The sequence below is a fragment of the Haemaphysalis longicornis genome, unplaced genomic scaffold (assembly GCF_048455015.1).
Source record: "Haemaphysalis longicornis isolate Haplotype H1 unplaced genomic scaffold, Haemaphysalis longicornis Haplotype H1 scaffold_10, whole genome shotgun sequence".
NCBI lineage: Eukaryota > Metazoa > Arthropoda > Arachnida > Ixodida > Ixodidae > Haemaphysalis > Haemaphysalis longicornis.
In genome coordinates, this window is record NW_027526204.1 from 126,352,908 (window position 1) to 126,373,070 (window position 20,163).

At 47.8% G+C, this 20,163-nt stretch overlaps 1 protein-coding gene and 1 non-coding gene across 4 annotated transcripts in view; both read right to left on the minus strand.

The window, feature by feature from the left end:
* Window positions 1-2,613: 2,613 nt before the first annotated feature.
* LOC144159271 (beta-1,3-galactosyltransferase 1-like) overlaps window positions 2,614-20,163 on the minus strand; it is a 129,320-nt gene continuing 111,770 nt past the window's right edge. For all 3 annotated transcript variants that reach the window (XM_077690655.1, XM_077690656.1, XM_077690653.1), the window contains one exon: window positions 2,614-4,773. In XM_077690655.1, the coding sequence (XP_077546781.1) occupies window positions 3,764-4,773 (1,010 nt within the window). In that variant the 3' untranslated portion in view covers window positions 2,614-3,763. The remainder of the gene's footprint in view (window positions 4,774-20,163) is intronic.
* Window positions 13,270-13,342, minus strand: Trnat-ggu (transfer RNA threonine (anticodon GGU)). The gene has a single exon. It is a non-coding gene; the product is annotated as a tRNA-Thr (tRNA).

The following is a 20,163-nucleotide window of genomic DNA, read 5'->3' on the forward strand; positions in this document are numbered from 1 at the left end:
GTACACCGCCACGAAACATGACTGTGTGCTTGTAGTGGGGCCTCAAGTTCCGTTTTGAACGCACCATACTAGCGTGCAGTTAATGCACTGCAAAATGTTTTAGCGTCCTCTATGACGTCACTGCTGACGTCGCGTAGCGCGAAATTTGAAAGTTCAATATTTCTCGCTATTTCTTTTTTCTCTTGACGAAACGTCTCTAGTGGCTGGAATGGAGCTCGGTGAACTCGATCAAAGGCTAGTTGTTTCAAACTGAACGAGCTTGTAACTTTGCCATCATGAACCCCTGCGCACACAGGTTACATGGTCCGCTTTATTTTGCGGCCGCCTGTACCTACCCCGCCCACTGAACATAATCATGCTTAGAGCCGTTGCCAAATTTCCTCAAAGGGAACTCTATTAAAATGCGCCCTGACGCACATTTCAAGTTTTACTTTATTTTTCAGGAAAGGGTACGGGTACAGAATTGTCCTAGATACGTGCAGTGGTGATGATTACTTGTGTTATCAGTGCATTTCGAGTCGACGACCAGCGCCGATTTGAATGCCCATCAACCCCCGGTCTGAGGCAGCGCGGTCGTCACATGGCCTACTGGAATGAGGCGCCAGTCCCACATCGCCTAGATGAAATTATTGAAGTTTTTCAACAACACAACAGGCACAGCTGCTCAGTGGTATCCGAAGGAGTGACCGCTGCCCGTTTCCGTCGATTGGAGATGGACAAATAATAGACCGTTCTGCATTCGATGCGATGTCCATCGAAAACTTGGCAAGTGGAGTCGCGAAGTCGACGTAATGGATCTGGTTCGCCCACCCAACTGGGTAATGAAAATTTGAAATAAAACCACCGTCTTACATATTTTCACTACAAATTTGTAAAATTCAAATATTGACAAGACAACCGGTGTATACCGAAAGACGGGTCTGGAAGAAGGGGCAGGTCATTAACTCAATGAAGGGACTCGATAAGGAAATTCGGAGAAAAAGAATGCACTCGGGCAGCGCGAGACAGGAGCTTCTGGTGGTCAAAGGGAGAGGCCTTCGTCTTGCAGTGGACGCGAGGATGATGCTGATGACGCTGATTTGCAGAAGTTTCCACTTTCTTTGCAAGAGGTTCCGTGACTTCTGTCAGCCGTACCAGCTAATAGAAGCGCAGTCGGCGAATCCCCTGTTGTATCAACAGGAAACTCGCCAGACGTGCGTGGCAATCACGCCGGCCGAGGCGTACTGAGCTCGCCGCGTATTTAGTGTAGCATGCTCCCCGCACGGTTGCATGCCACGTGCGGTTTGCTGGCGAAACGGCGGTTTGCCGCTCCAACAGTTGCTATTGCCGGTGAAATCATTCGCACTACGCTGCGACATATAAGGAGATAAGACCGGCCAGCCTCTTGAGACCTACGTGCTGGTCACCCCCGGCGTGACCTCTAAGGTGTAGGAGAAAGTGAGCCTTGCAACGCCGTGCAACGCCGTTGATAGCTTCTGATAGCTTCTGTATACTTTCGGATAGATAAGCCACATCGACGACTTGTTCCCTTTTGCGGTTTTTTTTCTTCTTCGTATTCAGAAATCAAGTTCCCGTACGGTTTACGGGTAGATGATACGCATACGAGTCGCGCTGAGCGGAGAGTGCGGATTAATTTTCTTTATCACCCGGAGTCTTTAAAGTGCATCGAAATCTCCTCAAACGGGCGTGAGGCGTGGTCCCATGTCATGCGTGCTTTGCTTGCTTTGAAAGTAACTAATTTCAACTAACTACTAGTTGCTATTTTATCATGCTGACGTTAGACCTACGAGGCACGTCGTAGATGTTTAAAGTGGCCATGAAGTCACAATTCATGAGAAAGGCTACCTTGTCACGATAACAATGGTACCGATTTTATCGCAAACAAAAAAAAACCGAGATATTAAAGAAAACGCAAGGAGTGGATACTCCTTAGCTCCTTTCCAGCGATTTATCTATGACGTCACATAATCTTGGTTGTGCGTTTGGCGGCTGCTGACTACTGCCAAGAAACATAACTGGGCGATTGTAGTGGACTCTCTAATACCGTTTGAAGGCATACAAGCAGAAAACACTCATAACTATGTGTTTAGTGATGTCCAATATTACGTCATTCCTGCCCATATTACGTCAGTGAAGCGCGAGATTTGAAAGGTGTTTTATAATGTTTTTTTTTGTTAAAAAACCCATTTTGTGTCTGTAATGGAACCAAGAGAGTTACGAAAGGCTAGTTTTTTTTTTTTTTTTCAAATTGAACAAAGTTGTATATCGACTTCATGGCCCCATTAAAGTTAAGACCACCGTGGGCTTTCGAATACTACGTGTTCCAGCCATCGTGTGGTCGGCAGTTTTGTGACTGGACTGTATAATATATGTACAACTGCTGTGATCGGAGGTCGAACCCGCGACCATGAAACTTCACGGTATACAGCGCCATAGCTCATAAGCCACTGCAACCAGTATTCTCTGTGATTAGCTGACCGAAAATCGGTAAACAATACGAAATAAGAATGCGGACGTTATAAGCCCGCGCACCCATTCAGAAAAAGGAAAAAGAAGAACAGAAAAAAAAAGAGCATGTGTACACTGCGAAACATTAAAAACAGAACGAAAGAATTGCGAATTCCGCAACTTTTATCTGGTTGGTGGGTGATTTCTCGAACATTCTTCGGGCAACGCTTGCATAAAAATGGAGTTAATAACAACAAAAGGTATAACGCTCCGATTCTATAAATACACAACAAAGCAGCGATCAATACGTAACGTGCCGGGTTCACGATAAAGCACGCACCACACTTAGCGCGAAAGTCAACAACCACGTGCTCCGTGTACAATCTAAAAATGACTTAAATTAACAACGCACATAAACCCTCGGTATACGAAGTCGCTTCACTCGGAGGTTTTTCACAGTTCAAACTGAATGCAGGGGAAAAAAGTTCCGCTTTTAACAAAATACCGCTTATAACGATGTCAGTATCCTGTACCGGGCGTTTGTTATAACATACATAGCGAGCTTGCCGCGTAATTTGTTGCACAAAAACATCCGAATTTCCACCTGACGCATGATTTGACTAATCCCGTTGCTGTCTGCCAGGAACTCTATATCACGGTTGCGCATGTTCATGATTGATGCAACGCAAGCACGTCTCAAGGGCCGCGTACAACCCCTAGGCGTCGCGGAAACAAGCCACTACCATGAAATGTTCAACATTTGTAATGCCGCAGGACTATAGTTACCATGGCAAACAAGTCCTGGGAAATTATGAGTCAAGTTAGTGGTCCCACGCAAATGATTTAGACAGCAATATAGCCAGTGCACATAATCTGCATTGCACAGCAATGCCGGTGCTAACGAATTAGATTGGTCCGTTTAGATACTTATGGTCGCTTCTCTACGTAGTACACATCATGTAGAAACGGACACCTTCAATCGGTTGCCATAGCGCAACGTGAACATCTGCGAACACACTGCCCTGCAGCCTGGCACGGCAAACAACACGCATGCGCACAAGCGAGTCATATAAATTACGTTTCTTCTAGAGGAACTTCCGGCCACATCGCGTGGAACACGCACAAGCACACACAACACAGCACAGGATGCACACGGCACGCAGGCGAACACTTCCAACGCAGTGTGGCTCCTCAACGCTCTCTGCACCCCGTCGAGGAAGTGAATCGCGGAGTGTCGGATCTTTGATGCCTTTGGCTGGCTCACTGCCACATTTGAAAAGAAAGAAGCTAGTTTCGAGGAGAGCTGTCCGGGGACTTAGCCCCCGGAACCCTCTGTCCGCGAGGCGCTCACATTGTGCATTTGCAAGAGATCGTCCCACAGCCTGTAGCGCTGCTCCACAATGCTCGGCGTGCCCAGATGCGTGAACATGGCCCCGGGCTTGACGCTGGGCGCCGTCTCATTCGGGTAGAGGTCGTAGTACTTCCTAAGTTGCACGTGTCCCACGCGGGCCACCTTGGCCAAGATGCCCGTGGAGTAGACGTCATCGATCCACAGGAACGTGGCCTGCCTCGAGGCGTTGAACAGCATAGGCAGCGTCCTCACTGGCAGGATGAAGCCAAGGCCGCCGCAGTAGGTAGGGTACATCCGTGCCGAGTACTCCTGGCGGGTGACGAACCACTTGGACCGGCGGTTGCGCACCACGGGCGTGCGCTTCCAGGCGAGGCAGTGGATGCTGGTGTCCTCGGCCGTGACGTTCTTGAGGTAGTCGCCCAGGAGGAACACGTTCACCAGCGCGTCGTCGTCGATCTTGACCACGAAGCGCACGGAGTCGCGGCAGTTGTCGGTGGCCCACTTGAGGCCGTAGACGAACTTGTAGGTCAGGTTGCGGTACGTGTCCACGAAGGGGAACACGACGAGGTCGCCCATCGTGCGCGCTTCATCGACGACCGCCTGGCGCACGGTGTGGTTCCGGGACTGGCCGACGAAGAAGACGACGGCCGAGTTGAGCTGCTCGCTGACGACAGGGTCGCCCAGCGTGTTGCGTAGGAACTGCCGGTGCGACGCGTGCTCGGAGGCGGTGTGCACGAAGAAGAGAACGTTGACTGAGCCCTGGCACAACGCCTGCACCTTCCAGCCGTCCAGGGCGGGAGGGAGGTCGTAGTCGACGGTGACCCGCAGGTCGTGCATGGAGAGCCGCATGGTAATGAGGAAGACCATGCCGAGCAGGAAGGTGGCCGTGGCGAAGAAGAAGGTCTTGACGCACATCTTGCTCCGGCAGATGGCTTGCCACGGAATGCCGGGCGTCGCGAACAGGTCGGCAGAGTCTGCGAACGAGACGAGAAAAACAAAAGGACAGCTGCTGTTATAATTGGCTCGTAAATTTACCCTCACAAGAGCACAAAGAGTAGCATTAGGGGGGGGGGGGGGGAGGGGTCTTGAAAGAAATAACAAGAGGAACGAGCTTGAGAAAACGGTTGATGTAAAGATTAACGAGTCAACGCTTTCGGAGCACATAACCACAACTCTAAAGGCTGGCTACACTTGACAATTATGTTATACGAAATGTGATTGAAAACATTGCAATTCGATTTCCCGTTAAGCAGGAACAAATTAGTATCACATTTAAAAGACTTGTTCCACCCGCCGTGGCTCAGTGGCTAAGGCTTTGCGCTGCTGAGCACGAGGACGTGGGTTCGATTCCCTGTCGCGACGGCCGCTTTTTTGATGCCGGCGAAAAGCAAAAAAACCCGTGTGTACGAGATTTCGGCGCACGTTAAAGATCCCCGGGTGTTCAAAATTAATCCGGAGCCCTCCTCTACGGCGCGCCTCATCGCCTCCGTTGCGTCGGCGCATTAAACCCCACAATCAATCAATCAATTAAAAGGCCCGTTGAAGAGCTGAATTTTCCGCTTGAGGAGCTAAATTTTCAGCTGTATTCACTTAAAAATGTCTCCTTTGAGGCAGCCCTGACTGTATAAAAGCCGAAGACATGGATGCGGCCTTAAAGAAGCACAAAGTTGGTTTTTGTGAATGTAGTCCCCGCATTGTTTGCATGTGTTCTGCAGTCTTACTCAGCAAGGCTACGTCGTAGTCACGGCACAGCCTTGGAGCTAAAAATAAATACGAATAAGTGCTAAGTAATAAGGAATAAGCAAGCCAAAAACGTCCTCTTCAGCTTAGGAAACGAAACGGTAGAAGTAAAGGAATATACTACCTCGGACACATGGTTAGCGCTGACCCCAACCACAAAAGGGAAATCCGGTGCAGAATATGTATGGGCTGCAGGGAGCACTCGGCAAGCACTCGCAAATAATGCACAGTAAGCTACCTCTCACTCAAGCGAAAAATATACAACCAGCGCATACAGCCGGCGATGACGTATACGGAGCGGAAACGTGGCGCCCTACTGAACAACTACAAAGCAGGTCGCCTCAACGGGCCATGGAACGAATAATGTCAGGAGTAACATTCAGGGACAGGAAACGAGCTTCCTGGACCACGGAACAAACTAAAGTAGAAGGTAACATAGATTAACTTAAGAAAAAGAAATGGGCTTGGGCTGGCCATGTAGTGAGACGAACCGAGAACCGGTGGACAATTAGTGTAACAGAGTGGATACCAAGACATGGGTATAGAAGAATGGGAAGGCCATTAACCTGATCTAGGGATGAAATAGACTAATTCGGGGGTAAATTGTGGACTCGAGTAAAGCAGGACAGGAGCGGTTGGAGGTCGCTGGGAGAGGCCTTCGTCCTGCAGGGGACTTAATTAGGATGTTGTTGTTGATGATGATGAATGTTGCGAGTGTTGGAAGTTGTAAACTTAATCTGTTAATGCAAATAAAAATACCCCTTCGACGGCATTCTCAAAGTGCTACAGGGGGCTTGGCTGATACACTTATCATCGTGCTTTCTTATATCAAAAAGCTTCTATTACCTCGCGTGTCAATTGGTGCTTGTGTCGCCACAACACGCTTGTGTCAAGCACCAATTGACACGCGAGGTAATCGAAGCTTTTTGATATAAGAAAGCACGATGATAAGTGTATCAGCCACGCGTCCGTGGCACTTCATGAAAAGGAATTTCTGTTCTTGTCAAATGCATTAATTTAGATGTCTTGCTGGTTGATTGTTGACTATGTGCAGTGTAATCTTGTGTTTTTTCGAATCGTAATCCTGTGACCTTTGTGTTTATCAAATCTGCATTTTCGGGGTTGACCTGGGCATGTGTTCTTTCTGAGTATATATTTGTGTTTACGCCTAATAAAGTCAGTTGCGAGTTAGCGCCGTCGTGTGTGTCTTCTCTTCTGTGTCCCGTATCTAGCGCTGCTTACGATGAATCAAAAACAACTAGCCCAACTGTCAATTTTATTCAGCATGGTTGTCAGAGACTACTTTTGTGGCCGCGGCATGAACTTTCTTGGCAATGTTGGGGAACGTCTTTTGGTGCAGTCGTTTTGGTAGACCAAGAATGGCACAAAACCTGCACAGCTGATCGTGTCCAAGGCCAACCGCGCGTGCAGCGAGTACCGCTTTCACATTGATGGCGAAACTATCACGGGGACTTCCCCTGCAGAGTTCCGGGTTGCGGCCTCCACTGCCGATGGCGGCAGCGCCCTGCGACGAGTAGATAGAAGAAACCACTCCTGCAGGGCACTCCCTATTTTAAATGCAGAGCATTTCAGTAACTCACGATGTCACCCGCGTTGGCGTCCGTAGTCCGCGTCCGCATCGCTCCCCCTACACTATATAAATACTTGCCGGCGCCAGGTTTCGATCCTACGACTCTGCGGGCGGAACGCAAGGCGCACGGTACTCTACCAACTGAGCCACAAAGCCGACACAGAACGGAAGGTTGCGAACGTGCCTTATATCCTTGACTCATTCAACCGTCGGCCAGAGGTGCGCCCTCTCCCCCGCGTCCTCCTCGCCTTCTCTCCGCTCGCAACGCCCTCTCTTGCCACGTTCGGTTCGGGCGCACAACAGGTGGGGACGTGCGCAACACCCTCTCTCGCCGCGTTAGGTCTCCGCGGTCTCTCGACCGCAGCGTCGCGCGCTGCGGTCGCTAACATCTGTGGCGTGATCGTGACGTCAGCATCACGCGTTCGCGTGGTGGCGATTTCGGCGCTATAACACTCTCTCGCGAGGGGCATTAGATTGGATTCGATTGGATTGGCTTGGATTGGATTAAAGTGGATTGTGTTGGATTGTGTTGCGTCATAGCCGCGCCACGTTGCGTCATAGCCGCTCCACGTTGCGTCATAGCCGCGGCAGGGGGTTCACGGCACGTTTCACCATCGACTTCATCGACAATGTCTACGCTGGAAGACAACAATTACAACAACAACCACCAATACGTAATCCACACGACTTGCAGGCGCGCCCCCCCGCAGAAATGCTCTTTTGCGATTGAGTTCCAGTACCGATGCGAGACCCTTCCGCTTGTTTGCGACCTCAACTACGACGAGTTCGCACTTCCCGCACATCGCGCACACGGCGCCGCTCACAAGGTCACTCAGACCGTCGACTTCGGAGGTAACTGCGCTTGCACCACTCCCGTTGCCGACTGTCTCACCGCCTTGGAAGGCTGAAACTTCTTCCCCGATGCGCTTACAAAGGTGATAGCGTCACTGATAAAACCAGCCTCGCCTGATTGAGCCGATCTCGCAACGCTTGAAGGCGCGTCGCCGTTAGGCCTCGCCGTGCCGGTCGTGCCGGCGTTGGCCGCAATCGTCGCAATGCCGCGCCGCTTCCGCTTTCCCTTGTACGGGCGTGAAGTCCGGGACTTGCGGCGATGAATATCATGCTTCTTCTCACCGTCCATGCTTAACAACACACGATAAGGAAATAGAAAAGATAGCGCGAAGTAGTGAACGGAACGACGAAGGCGATGGCGCCTGCAAGCGGCGAGAGCCAATGGCGGTCCCGATTTCGCGTCACGTGATTTAAATACCCAGTGGGAGCTCTCAAAACAGCGGGAAGAAATTTTTTTTTTATTTTTTACGTGGAGATACGAAGCTGGCGAGCGGTTTGATTGAGAGAAGAAGGCTTTGTCTCTACCTCTCTCAAGTAACTGAAATGGCGGCCAGCCGCGCTGCCGTGCAGCAAAAACTCTCGAAGACGGCCGACATTCGGCTTGATTGCGTGATTTCTAGGCTCACCGCGAGTCGCTCAGACACGAGTTTCACTAAGTTCTCGTTCGTATTTCGTTTCCATTTTTTTTTCATTTAAGGGGGATAGTCAAAGATGATAATGCAAGTGAAAACAAAAAAAAAAAAAAACGACATATTTCGAAAAAATGGCGATTTTTCGACCCGCGTGTCCCCTTAAACCGTCGTTATGGTCGTGAAGGTTGCGCACAGCTTCTCTATCTTCAAGTCTTAAGCTTTACTGTGAGCCTCCTTGATTTTTTTACACTTTGTACCCTGGCGTATCCCAGGTAGATGGAAGAAAGGCAGTGCTCATTTTTCTCCCGCGCTATAGTTTCTCGATTGATTGTTGGGTTTAACGCGCCGACGCAACGCAGGCGATGAGGCGCGCCGTAGTGGAGGGCTCCGGATTAATTTTGACCACCTGGGGATCTTTATCGTGCGCCGAAATCTCGTACACACGGGCGTTTTTGCTTTTCGCCTCCATCAGAAAAGCGGCCGCCGCGGCCGGGAATCGAACCCGCGACCTCGTGCTCAGCAGCGCAACGCCTTAGCCACTGAGCCACCGCGGCGGGTGCGCTATAGTTTCTCGTGAGCCATCGTCCGGGCACTACTATAGCTTTTTTAACAGAGAAGCTGTTTAGCAATTCGTTGATTCTGCCGTTTCACAAAACTCAGTATAACAGTATCAAGTAAAGAAATCACCGGCATCGCAGGATTCCAAGGAGAGAAAAAGTCAAACGGCTTAATCACTCGGCTGTGGCTTTGACGAGAAGAATCACGCCACCTGCCGGACACAGAACACGTGATAGGGTACACGTCGCACCTGCGGGCGCCCATATTAAGGATGCGCGTTCCGTTCGTTCGTTCCGCTTCTTCTATTTGCTTCTTCGCCGTTATTGCAACAAAGATGGAGTAAAGGTCGTTGCGGCGGCGAAGAAGAAGGAGCAAATCGGCTGCAATCGGTGGCTAAAACCGTCGGTATGGTCGTGAAGGTTACCTACAGCTTCGCAAATCTCACGCGTGAGTGTGAGCCTGCGTCATTTCTTTTGCCCATGGACTACATGCGTATGTTCCGAAAGTGTTTGTTGTACGCTCACTGTGTACGGGTCGGTGGATTGTCTATATAGTTACATTGCTGTGGACTGTGTAATAAGGGCCTGGCAAAACGCACTTCTCGCGCAGGCGAGCGCCTCCGAATGGCCGCCGTCACAGATAAGATTTTCTCGAAAGCGGCAGACACGACGAAAACCAAAGTTCGAAACCCTTATTGGGCCGAACTTGAAGGTGAGGGGTAAGAGTTCTCTGGCGCGTTTCACTCGTTCTTTCTGGGCCTGAAAGTCCTGCAAGTGGAAACAAAATTCGAGCGCAGTGTCTACGTTGCTTTTAGTGTCTACGTGTCTCGCACTGATGTCAGCGTACCTGCCATATCAGTAAACTGCGTACAGTAAAGGATAAATGAAACGCGAACACGAAAATATGAACCAGCACACCCAAATAGCGTGATGTCAAAATGACGCGAGTTACATAAACGAAGTTATTAACAATCTGTATTAACAACCTTACCGGATATACCAATACCGCGCGATTAGTGTACTTCAAAGAACAGTACTTTTTTTTCAATTCTGCGTTGTCTGGCTCATATGTTTCTGTTCGAATTTCATCTGTTTGTGACTGAGCACAGCTAAATGCTATACCTTATCTGATACTGTTATCTCGGCTAGCGATAAGAAAGCAGAGAGTGTGTCAGCAGTGGTGAAATGTCAATGCTGAGTATTATGCATCTGTGATAGGTTCCTCTTTGGTAGTCTTATCAGATTTAATTTAGTGAATTAGATTATGTCAGAGTGCAATTACATCGGCAAAAAGGTGGGCCCAACGTGGCGGCAACATTATCATACCCTCGCCGTAAATCAGGCTCAGCGCGAAGCCTTATGGAATGCCGAAGCGTTTGATTTTCAAAAATATCAAACTGGCCTGAAATTCGCAGAATTGGATAGGATCAGATACAGGTGATTGAAGTATTAATGGTAAGACTGACAAAGCTGCGCTTGGGGAATGTACGCTGAGTAGAAAAGTATCACGTCCTGGCCTGAGTACGAACACCAGAACGGGAAGTTTTGGGTACTATTATAGCCAGCCATAGCGGCGCCATGAAGAATATTTCCGCAGGCTACAGACGTTCACTAGAAAACATTTCGACAAGGGCAGTGATTCGAAATAACCTCGCCACATGACCTTTGCGTCTCTGGAGTTATGGTGGATGATGGTACACAATTCCGGGTTCATGAAATCCGATCCCGGGTTCAGGTTGAAACAAATAAAAGGCTCGAAGCACGCTCACAGGTGCCTAGCTGCTACGGTAAAAAAACTTAGGGGGGCATTGAGAGAAAATATAACTTTGTTCAGCCGAAAAAAAAAACTATCCTTTGGTAACTCACTCATCTCGATTCCAGCCAAAAAGACGTGTATTAACAAAGAAAACGCACAAATATTGAAAGAAACATTTGAATATCGCGCCACAATGGAGTAATACCGGCAGGGGGGACGCATTATGGGTGAGCACTAGAAACACAGTTATCGGTTTAATTGCACATTAGCTTTCATGCCATACGATCAAAGGGGACTAGAGGCCAAATAAAATTGCCCAGTCATGTTTTTCGGCTGTGGCTTAGATGGGCGGCGCCAATAGCACAAGCATTGTTTTATGTGGCGCTTTGGAAAAATTTCCGGATAGTGGTTAAGAAGTCCCCACTGTTTTATAAGCTTGCTAAAACATCTCTATTATTCTTTTAGGTGCGGAGCACCTTAGGACCTCACAATGTCCGTCCGCGTCCGTGCGCATAGCATTTACAATCGCAAGAAATCACACAGACACCGGCAGGATTCGAGCCTGTGTCTAATAGACCAGACAGAATTAGTGCCAGTCGTCGTCGTCTTACCCACTGTGCAACTACGACCGTGAGTTAGTACCCGAGAGTCAAACGGCTGACTCCCTCGCTTGTAACGGTGCGGAGTACCCGAGGACCTCCCAATGTCCGTCCGCGTCCATCCGTGCGCACACCACCATCAAGTGAAAATATGTGCGGAAACTACCTAAAAGTGTACAAGGACACTCCAAAACACTCGAAAACACATAACCTAGCAATAAGAAAACGCGCAAAAACACCAGTGTAGTCAGGTTGTGATGAAGTTGTAATACACAGTGACTGCATCGAACTACGCTAGATGGCGCTACGCGTAAACACGAGACGGCGTCGCGGTGCACAGCGGGTTCCGGAAATCACACACCCTCTTCCCGCCATGGACGGAAATGAACTTCAGAATCGTGACGCTGCTGTTCAACGTCTGCGAAGATAACGAGCTTCACCGAATACGAATCATCCCCCCCATCTAAGAACTCAACTCTCACGGCTCAAACCGAATGACGGTCGGGGCGCAAATCGGATGCCATTTCGAGTCCCCGTACTCCGCATCCTCGCCATCATCCACGGAGTGGAGATGCTGCCATTTTTTTCTTGAAGTGCGCAATAGAACAGATGCTCTTTTTACCTGGACAAAGCAGTCTTTTTAACGAAGCAAACTTGCATTTTGCCATCATTGCCTTTTCAAAGTACACACCAACTTTTGTGTTTCTTTAAATTTTTTTTTGGCGTCCTGTAGTGTAAGGAACAGAGAACCATGACATGTATAACACCGTCCTCACACTTGTTCTTGTTAAAAAAAACACTTCGTTAGAGATATATATATATATATATATATATATATATATATATATATATATATATATATATATATATATATAGAGAGAGAGAGAGAGAGAGAGAGCGATATATATATATATATATATATATATATATATATATATATATATATATATATATATAGAGAGAGAGAGAGAGAGAGAGAGAGAGAGAGAGAGAGAGAGAGAGAGAGAGAGAGAGAGAGAGAGAGAGAGAGAAAACGGGTCCTATAGTCACAGTGGGCAAAGGTCGCTGTGAACGCACCACTTTGCACCTAACAGTTTGCAGTTTCCGCTCGGGCTTCAACAAACCAGCGACAATTTATGGACCCGCTTTCATTCTGCGCCTGGCCTGTCCTAAGAATCGGCATTACAAGTGCCGTTGCGTTAGACGTTACAGTGCCGTTAAGCCGATTGTTTTGACAGGGCCTCTGATTAGACGAACAAATTATCTGGCCCCTTTGAGTTAGTCTTCACGGGAGTTCATTCATTCATTCATATATATATATATATATAAGACAGAAATAAGAATTGTCAGTCAAGAAGACCTCGGAAAGCAAAGGGGAGGATGTAGTTGGTCAAGATAAAGAATTTGGAAAATGAGAAAGTGGAGAAAAAATGCCCGCCAGGTGGGATCCGAACCCACGACCTCCAGAATACCGGTCTGATGCGATCGCACCAGAGGTCGTGGGTTCGGATCGCGCCTGGCGGGCATTTTTTCTCCACTTTCTTATTTTCCAAATTCTTTATCTTGACCAACTACATCCTCCCCTTTGCTTTCATAGGTCTTCTTGACTGCCAATTCTTATTTCTGTCTTATTTTCAACGAGCCCCTCATTTCCTATTCTGATTCGCTATATATATATAGCGAATCAGATTAGGAAATGAGGGGCTCGTTGAAATAAGACAGAAAGAAAGTGGAGAAAAAATGCCCGCCGGGTGGGATCCGAACCCACGACCTCCAGAATACCGGTCTGGTGCGATTACCACTACGCTACCGGCGGGGCTATTTTCCCCTCCGCTTTCTGGAGTATATCTTAAGGAATTTTTGTTTCCTGCGCTTGGGGGTGGTAGCCAGCGCCACTGACTACTCGGGGTGAAGGGGGCCTTCTCCCCAAGCGCAGGAAACAAAAATTCCCTAACATAAATACCCCAGAAAGTGGAGGGGAAAATAGCCCCGCCGGTGGCGTAGTGGTAATCGCACCAGACCGGTATTCTGGAGGTCGTGGGTTCGGATCCCATCCGGCGGGAATTTTTTCTCCACTTTCTGTCTTTCAAAGTTCTTTATCTGTTTCAATGACCTACTACAGTCCAACCATGATTTCTGTCCTATATATATATATATATCGCGGAAATCCGGATCGGGGATCGTCTGATACACCATTTGGCTCCTTCCTACCGTGAATCCCAAACGTGCGTTTCGGTCTGCAGGCCCCAAGTGGCGCCGTAGTTCCGAGATCAGCGTGCGCTGGCTTGCACGTCCAAATCTGTCGCCATTTTCACATAGGCGAAAATCGTTTTTACTTATTTTCAGAATAAACAGATTAAGTACCGTCATTTTTCCCGGCGCCAAACAAAACGGACCACAAAATGCGACCTTCGTGTGAAGTTTGAGCGCGAACAGAGCGGCGGTTCGCTCGCTCCAATTATCGTCGCAACACCCTGTATAATAGCGCTTCAACGCACAGAATGGCCCTGTTGAAGCTGCTTTGTACAAATCCAAGCTTTCCTTGTAACCTTTTGCACGTGCATAGACTAACTTCACGAAATAGAAATCTTTTCGGCGTAAAGCCAAAGCCGCTAAAGTTTCCGAATATTTCAATGAACGGGAACGCTCACCTATACAGAATGCTGGTGGAGCAGGCAGATATGGTAGCCGAGCCGCCGCGGTGGCTCAGTGACTAAGGCCTTGTGCTGCTGAGCATGAAATCGCGGGTTCGATTCCCGGCCGCGCGGCCGCTTTTCTCATGGAGGCGAAAAGCAAAAACACCCGTGTGTACGACATTTCAGCGCACGTTAAAGATCCCCAGGTGGTCAAAATTAATCCAGAGCCCTCCACTACGGCGCGCCTCATCGCCTGCGTTGCGTCGGCGCGTTAAACCCTACAATCAATCAATCAATCAATCAATCAATCAATCAATCAATCAATCAATCAATCAATCAATCAATCAATCAATCAATCAATCAATCAATCAGATATGGTAGTCGGGGGATTTACTTATGTACGCTGTGCTGGCCGGCATTTAGATACTGATCGGTACAATCGGTATTGACTGGTACGACCGCAAAACATTTTATGTGAGCAGTCGCATGTCTCACTGCTAGCGAAGTAAAGTTGGCGATCTGTTTGGCATCGCCGCTCCTCCTCGCCGCTGCCGTTGGCGCGGCGGCCCGGCGGCAGCTCGTACATGCGAGACGGGTGGCTTTCCCGCACGACCTGGAACTCAGATGGCGGATGGACGCACAACTCTGCTTCCCTGGGGCATAGAGTTTCTTACAATACACACTAGAGAGGAATCTCGCGCTAGCGTCTATGCGGCTCATGCATCAAGGCCGTCTGTGTACTCATGGACGGCCATTATACTAGAGTGTACTAGAAGAACTTCTAGTACACTCTAATTATACATCACGCTCGCCTTAGTTTCATCATTGGCTTGGATCGAAACGCTTTAGTGACCGCAAATTTAAACAAATTGCCACCAAAACGCGAAGAATAGTGTGCGATTATGTAAGTGGAAAGTAAAAACAGGCTGTTTAAAAACTAAAGAAGTGGAAAATAAAAACAGGCTGTTTAAAAACTAAAGAAAAAGTAAGTAAGGCGTATTTTTGCCGGAACGGTAGTGCCTGCTATTCCGCAGGCCATGGTCGTAGTCACGAACAAGGTTAATATTTGGGGGGGGGGGGGGGGACTCATTAGAGACTGATTTTATTAATTTTACCATTATTGCAAATAATAAGTTGCTTGAAGAGTTTGGAAAGTTTTTTGAGCGTGCCTATTGAAACGTTGCCTTCGTGGTGAGCCGGCGCACCGAACTAGTTTAACAAGAAAAAAGAAAACGTGGCGTTAAACAGTCGTGCGCAATGACAAGATAGGACGCATACAAGCGCCCGTATCTGTCGTATCCCCGTGGTCGTATCTTGTCTCCGTCGAAGTACGTTTTGTTTCTTCTTTTCGTCGGCTACAAATTTCGCGGCGGCATATTAGCCTCTCAGTCATGCGTCCTTCGACTGCGGCATGAGCAACGTCAGGTGCGATAACGCATTGCCTGCTGTTTCACCGAACACGGCTACCACAGAACAGGTAGGATTTCGGCTTCTTCGCAGCTCGGAGACGTGTTTATGCATAGCGACGAAAGCAAATCCTAAAAACCACTCAAGAATCCAATTGTCATGCCATGCCCAAGCCAAAAAGTATTTCCATGGAACCCACGACGACATGGCTTAAAAGGCGCAGTTTCCTCTCTAGTATACTTACTAAGAAACTCTATGCCCTAGGGGAGCTATATACAGGAACTCTAGTTGGTCATGAAATTGAGCGCCACCTGGCGGAGCGCGCCGTCCTTACGCAGCAGTCCTTCGGCACGCTGGCTCCCATCGTCGCCGGCTGCTACGATGGGAGCCAAACTGAAACTGCTTCGACCGTGTCGGAATGGAGAAATCAGACAGACGCCGGCTTCAGAACGCCAGGGACCAAGGTTCGATTCCTACCACCGGAAGCGTTTTTCTTTCACTTCACCGACGATCATCATCATCGTCGGAGAAAGTTGGCTTTCTTGCAGTGCGCTTGTGGCGCTCACAGAAATTGGCTGCACTCGCTGCACTCATTCAGGTAGTGCAACACTCGCCTCTTCGATTTTCGAGTGCAGCGCGCGGCGCCTGCACTTTTCTCTTCGATTCACCGACGGTGCTGAGAGCGCAGGATGAGTTCACGGCCTTCCCTGCGCTTCCAAGGGAGGAGGTGCAGAAGCATACGACAAGAGTGCAGGGCCAGTTCTGCAGTGGCGGCGGCCGCGCTGAACAGGCTGTATACTCATTATGAATTCATGCAGACAGTGGAGGCCAAATAGAAGAGACCTATTGAGGCATAAAAAACTCTTTGAAACGTCCTTCGCTGCTGGAATATAGAAGAATGAGTAATCAAAAGCTGGTTATTTCAAACTAAACAAAGTCGTATTCTTTGTGGTCCCTTTAAGCAGGTATTTGAACACGTGAAGGAGTTGGTGAAGGAGTGGGAGAGCCTCTGCAGGTGTGACGAAACGAACGTGTACATGACACACGACCGTCGACGCGAGCGTGTTTAATCACGAGTGCGTATTCCCGAGCTCGATCAAACCATACGAAGCGGCATTGTGTGGTGAAGGGTGAGCGTTCTGCTGAACCCATAGAACGATAAGGCCGCCCGTTTGAGACGACTGAATTGCTGTTTATCGCCAGGTCCGCTAAGTAATGCGAGCCGCGCGCAAGTTCCCTTTGCTGCTGTATGAGAACGGCTGATTGCGTGTTTGAGTTGTTCGAAGACCCGCATAAACTGATACTGTAGTGCACACGGTTACAATCGGCCTGGAATTTTCTGAGCTGATTCGAAACAATCTGCGTTGCCTTAATAGTGTTATTTCTTCGAGAACCTGCACTTCTACATTTTTGTGCTGTTTTTTTAAAATCGTTTTTCATTCGCCGTAACTCCTCCCGGATTTCGTTACCACCGGGGCACGACCGCACACGGAGACGGTGCCCGTATCGGGTGGTTGAACGAAAGCGTCCCTTTTCGACTAGAAACTGAAGCTTCCGCTTACAAACGGAGCTTTCAATCAATTTTATTGTTTCCTGGTGCCCGCATTGCAGTCTCGCAGAGCCACGGAGGAGCTCAGAGACGTACACCCATTGTCAAAATTTTGTGGGCCAATCTTAAGCCTTCTCGACCACAAAGACTTCAAAGAATCGGCTTTACGTTTAAATGTGACAAAAATATTTGAAGACAGTGAGAAAGAAAGGTGTTTTCTCTACAGCTTTCCTGCATAAAAAGTTCGAGCCTCGCTCAGGATGTAAGCTTGTACATGGATTTTTTTGCAGCCTGCGCGTTTCCGGCTTGGCCCACAAAATTTTGACAAAGACTGTACTTTGTGACGGTGCCGTCGTAGTTCCGATAAACTAGCTACACTATGTTAATTACGATACACCACTACTATTACACCTCTGACGCCCCCCTCCTGCGTTGCGCTTACGAGTACTTTTTGCTCGTTTCAGTTTCCTTTCGCCAGAGAAGTGGCTGGTATACTGCAACCACTTCTGCTTCACAGCAGTGCACCACCGTCAATGGGGGTGACTTATACCTAACGGCGGAATTTCCGGAAAAGACGTCACTGACCACATTCAGTTATGAAGATATTCCAGGGAAATCGTGTGCCGCTTGAGAATATTTAGAGAGGGAGGTTCGCCTAGAATGCGTCGCAGAAAGAAAATGCGTCTGCGCTTTGCACGAACATGCACCGAGCTTAAGACGCATTAACACACTAAAAGAAAACGTTTAATGTGTACAATTCAATGGTGCTCTATCAGCTGAGTGATCAGAGGTACCACAGCCAAGGCGTGATTGATACGCGCAGCGCAAACACGATAATGGAGGTCAAAGGCGGTTTCGGCATATTTCCGAGCATTTCGAAGCACTAGCTGCAATTCGGGTGGCTTGTAATTGCTAGAATTTCATCAAACATGCCAATATTCTTGCGTTTCTTACTCCGAGCTGAATTAAACAGTAAAATCCCGGATCAAAACTGAGTGCTGCGTTCCAGACGGAAACCTTATTCATTTGGATATCATATTGTCGGGAAAGTAAACAAAGTGGAGTAACTCACTTTCCTGCTGTATTACAGTGTAGAGCTGGGGACACGGAATGCTCCGTGCGTTTTTTCACTGCCTCCTTAAAGGAACACACACTGCTTTGTGCGCGGCTGTGTTACTGTCCCTTCTCCCCCGCATGGTTCCTTGTGTTGTTCCTTCAAGATGCCACAACAGATTGATCGAGCGACCGTGGCTCGAGCGTCTGCTCTAGAGAGTTAGCTTCACTGTCATGCGGTCTCTCAGAGAACAAGCCAACGCAAAAAAAGAAAAAAAAACGCAGCTTTTCCACTCAGAACGAAGGCACACAAAATGAGACAGACTGTATCATTGCAATCGAAAGGGTTCCATTCTTTGTATCCTGGCGTTGCTACAGGTGAAGAGGATATTGCTCATAGCACCGGCTGTTGGAGCCCGCCATCAATTATAAATTTTAATGACTGAATGGCTAGTCATGAAAGCTTTTAACAAAAGGCCACAGCTTTAGTGCCCCATTGTTGTCAGGTATAGACGGGTTGTTGTCCGGTATAGACAATGGCTGCCGCTGTAATGAGTAAAACGTGTTTGAGTTTAATGGGAATTAAACCCTGGTTACTAAATTAAGAACCGACTGAGTTAGCATTGCGACACATCGGCGCGTTTCCAGCTACGGAACAGGCGTTCGCCTACGGGTCATACCATGCCAAACGTCCCTGCCGTAAAGTCGACCATCACGGATTTGTTCACCAAAAATTGTGGGCCATCCTCGCATGACCTAGAATGCTCCCTTCAAAGTGTTTTTGACCAAAAAAAATTTTATTCTTTTTCTGGCCGCCCTTTTATTTCCAGGGTTTTCAAATCAAAGCTAGGTCTGTCAAAAAATTCATCAAATAATCTGTTCTGATTAAACTTTCCAAAATAAACTGCCGTCGTGTGTACTAGCGAATGCCTCGTATTTGACATTTTTACTACGAGCACAACAACGCGCAAATTTGGGGTGAATATGGGCCAGAAAGGAGATTTTTCCAAATTTGACAAGTGTTTTCTCGAACATTTCTCCATTTTTCAGTGTCAATATTTTTTACCAATTGTCCACAATGTTGAAATACAGAAACAATTGCTTCATTGGCTGAGAGAATGTGCTTGTATTTGCTAAAAAAATGTTGGAAAATGCTCGAAATCGCGTATTTTCTTAATGGCGTACTTACAGCAAAAAGAAAAGCAATAATATTTTTAAAATGCAGCATAGAGCAGCCCAGGGCCTCAACATGTTTTCCACGAAAAAATGGTGGCGATCGAAAAAGAAGTTATTTTTTAATGAATTTTTTGACAGACCTAACTTTGCTTCAAACCCTGGAGGTAAAAGGGTGGCTAGAAAAAGAACAAACATTTTTTGGACAAAAATACTTTGAGGGAGCATTGTGGGTCATGCGAGGATGACCCACATTTTTTACTGAACAAATCCGTGATGGTCGACCTTACGGCTGGGACGTTTGGCATGGAATGACCCCTGTGAAGTGTGCCAATGAAACGTGATGGCACGTGAGTGGAATAGGTGCACCCCAGCCACGGAGGGAGAGATGAGGAAATTTATTTTTGTAAAAAAAAAGAAAGAAAGAGAGCACGTGGTGGGATTTGTCATTTCATCATCCCCCCGTTGGCGTGAATGCGTTTCCTCGTCAGTACAGTCAGCCATCACCTGAGCTTGCTCTGGGGATTATTTCACAGCATAAACGTACCTAAAGTATGCAAAACCACCCGAACAGAAATAAATAATAGTCAAAACCAACTTACAATGGTTAAAAACCACGGCGTTGAAAAATATCCAACAGAAATAGCCGAAACCGACCTAAAAGGGGCAAACCCACAAAAACGTACGAGACGCAGTAGCTGAAACTGACAAAAAGGCTACGAAAATACCCGAAATCCCATTTATAATGCATAAAGATGTTATAAATAGATTATATGCGTGATAACAATTGTTAATATTCAAATGTGACAAACCGTCTCA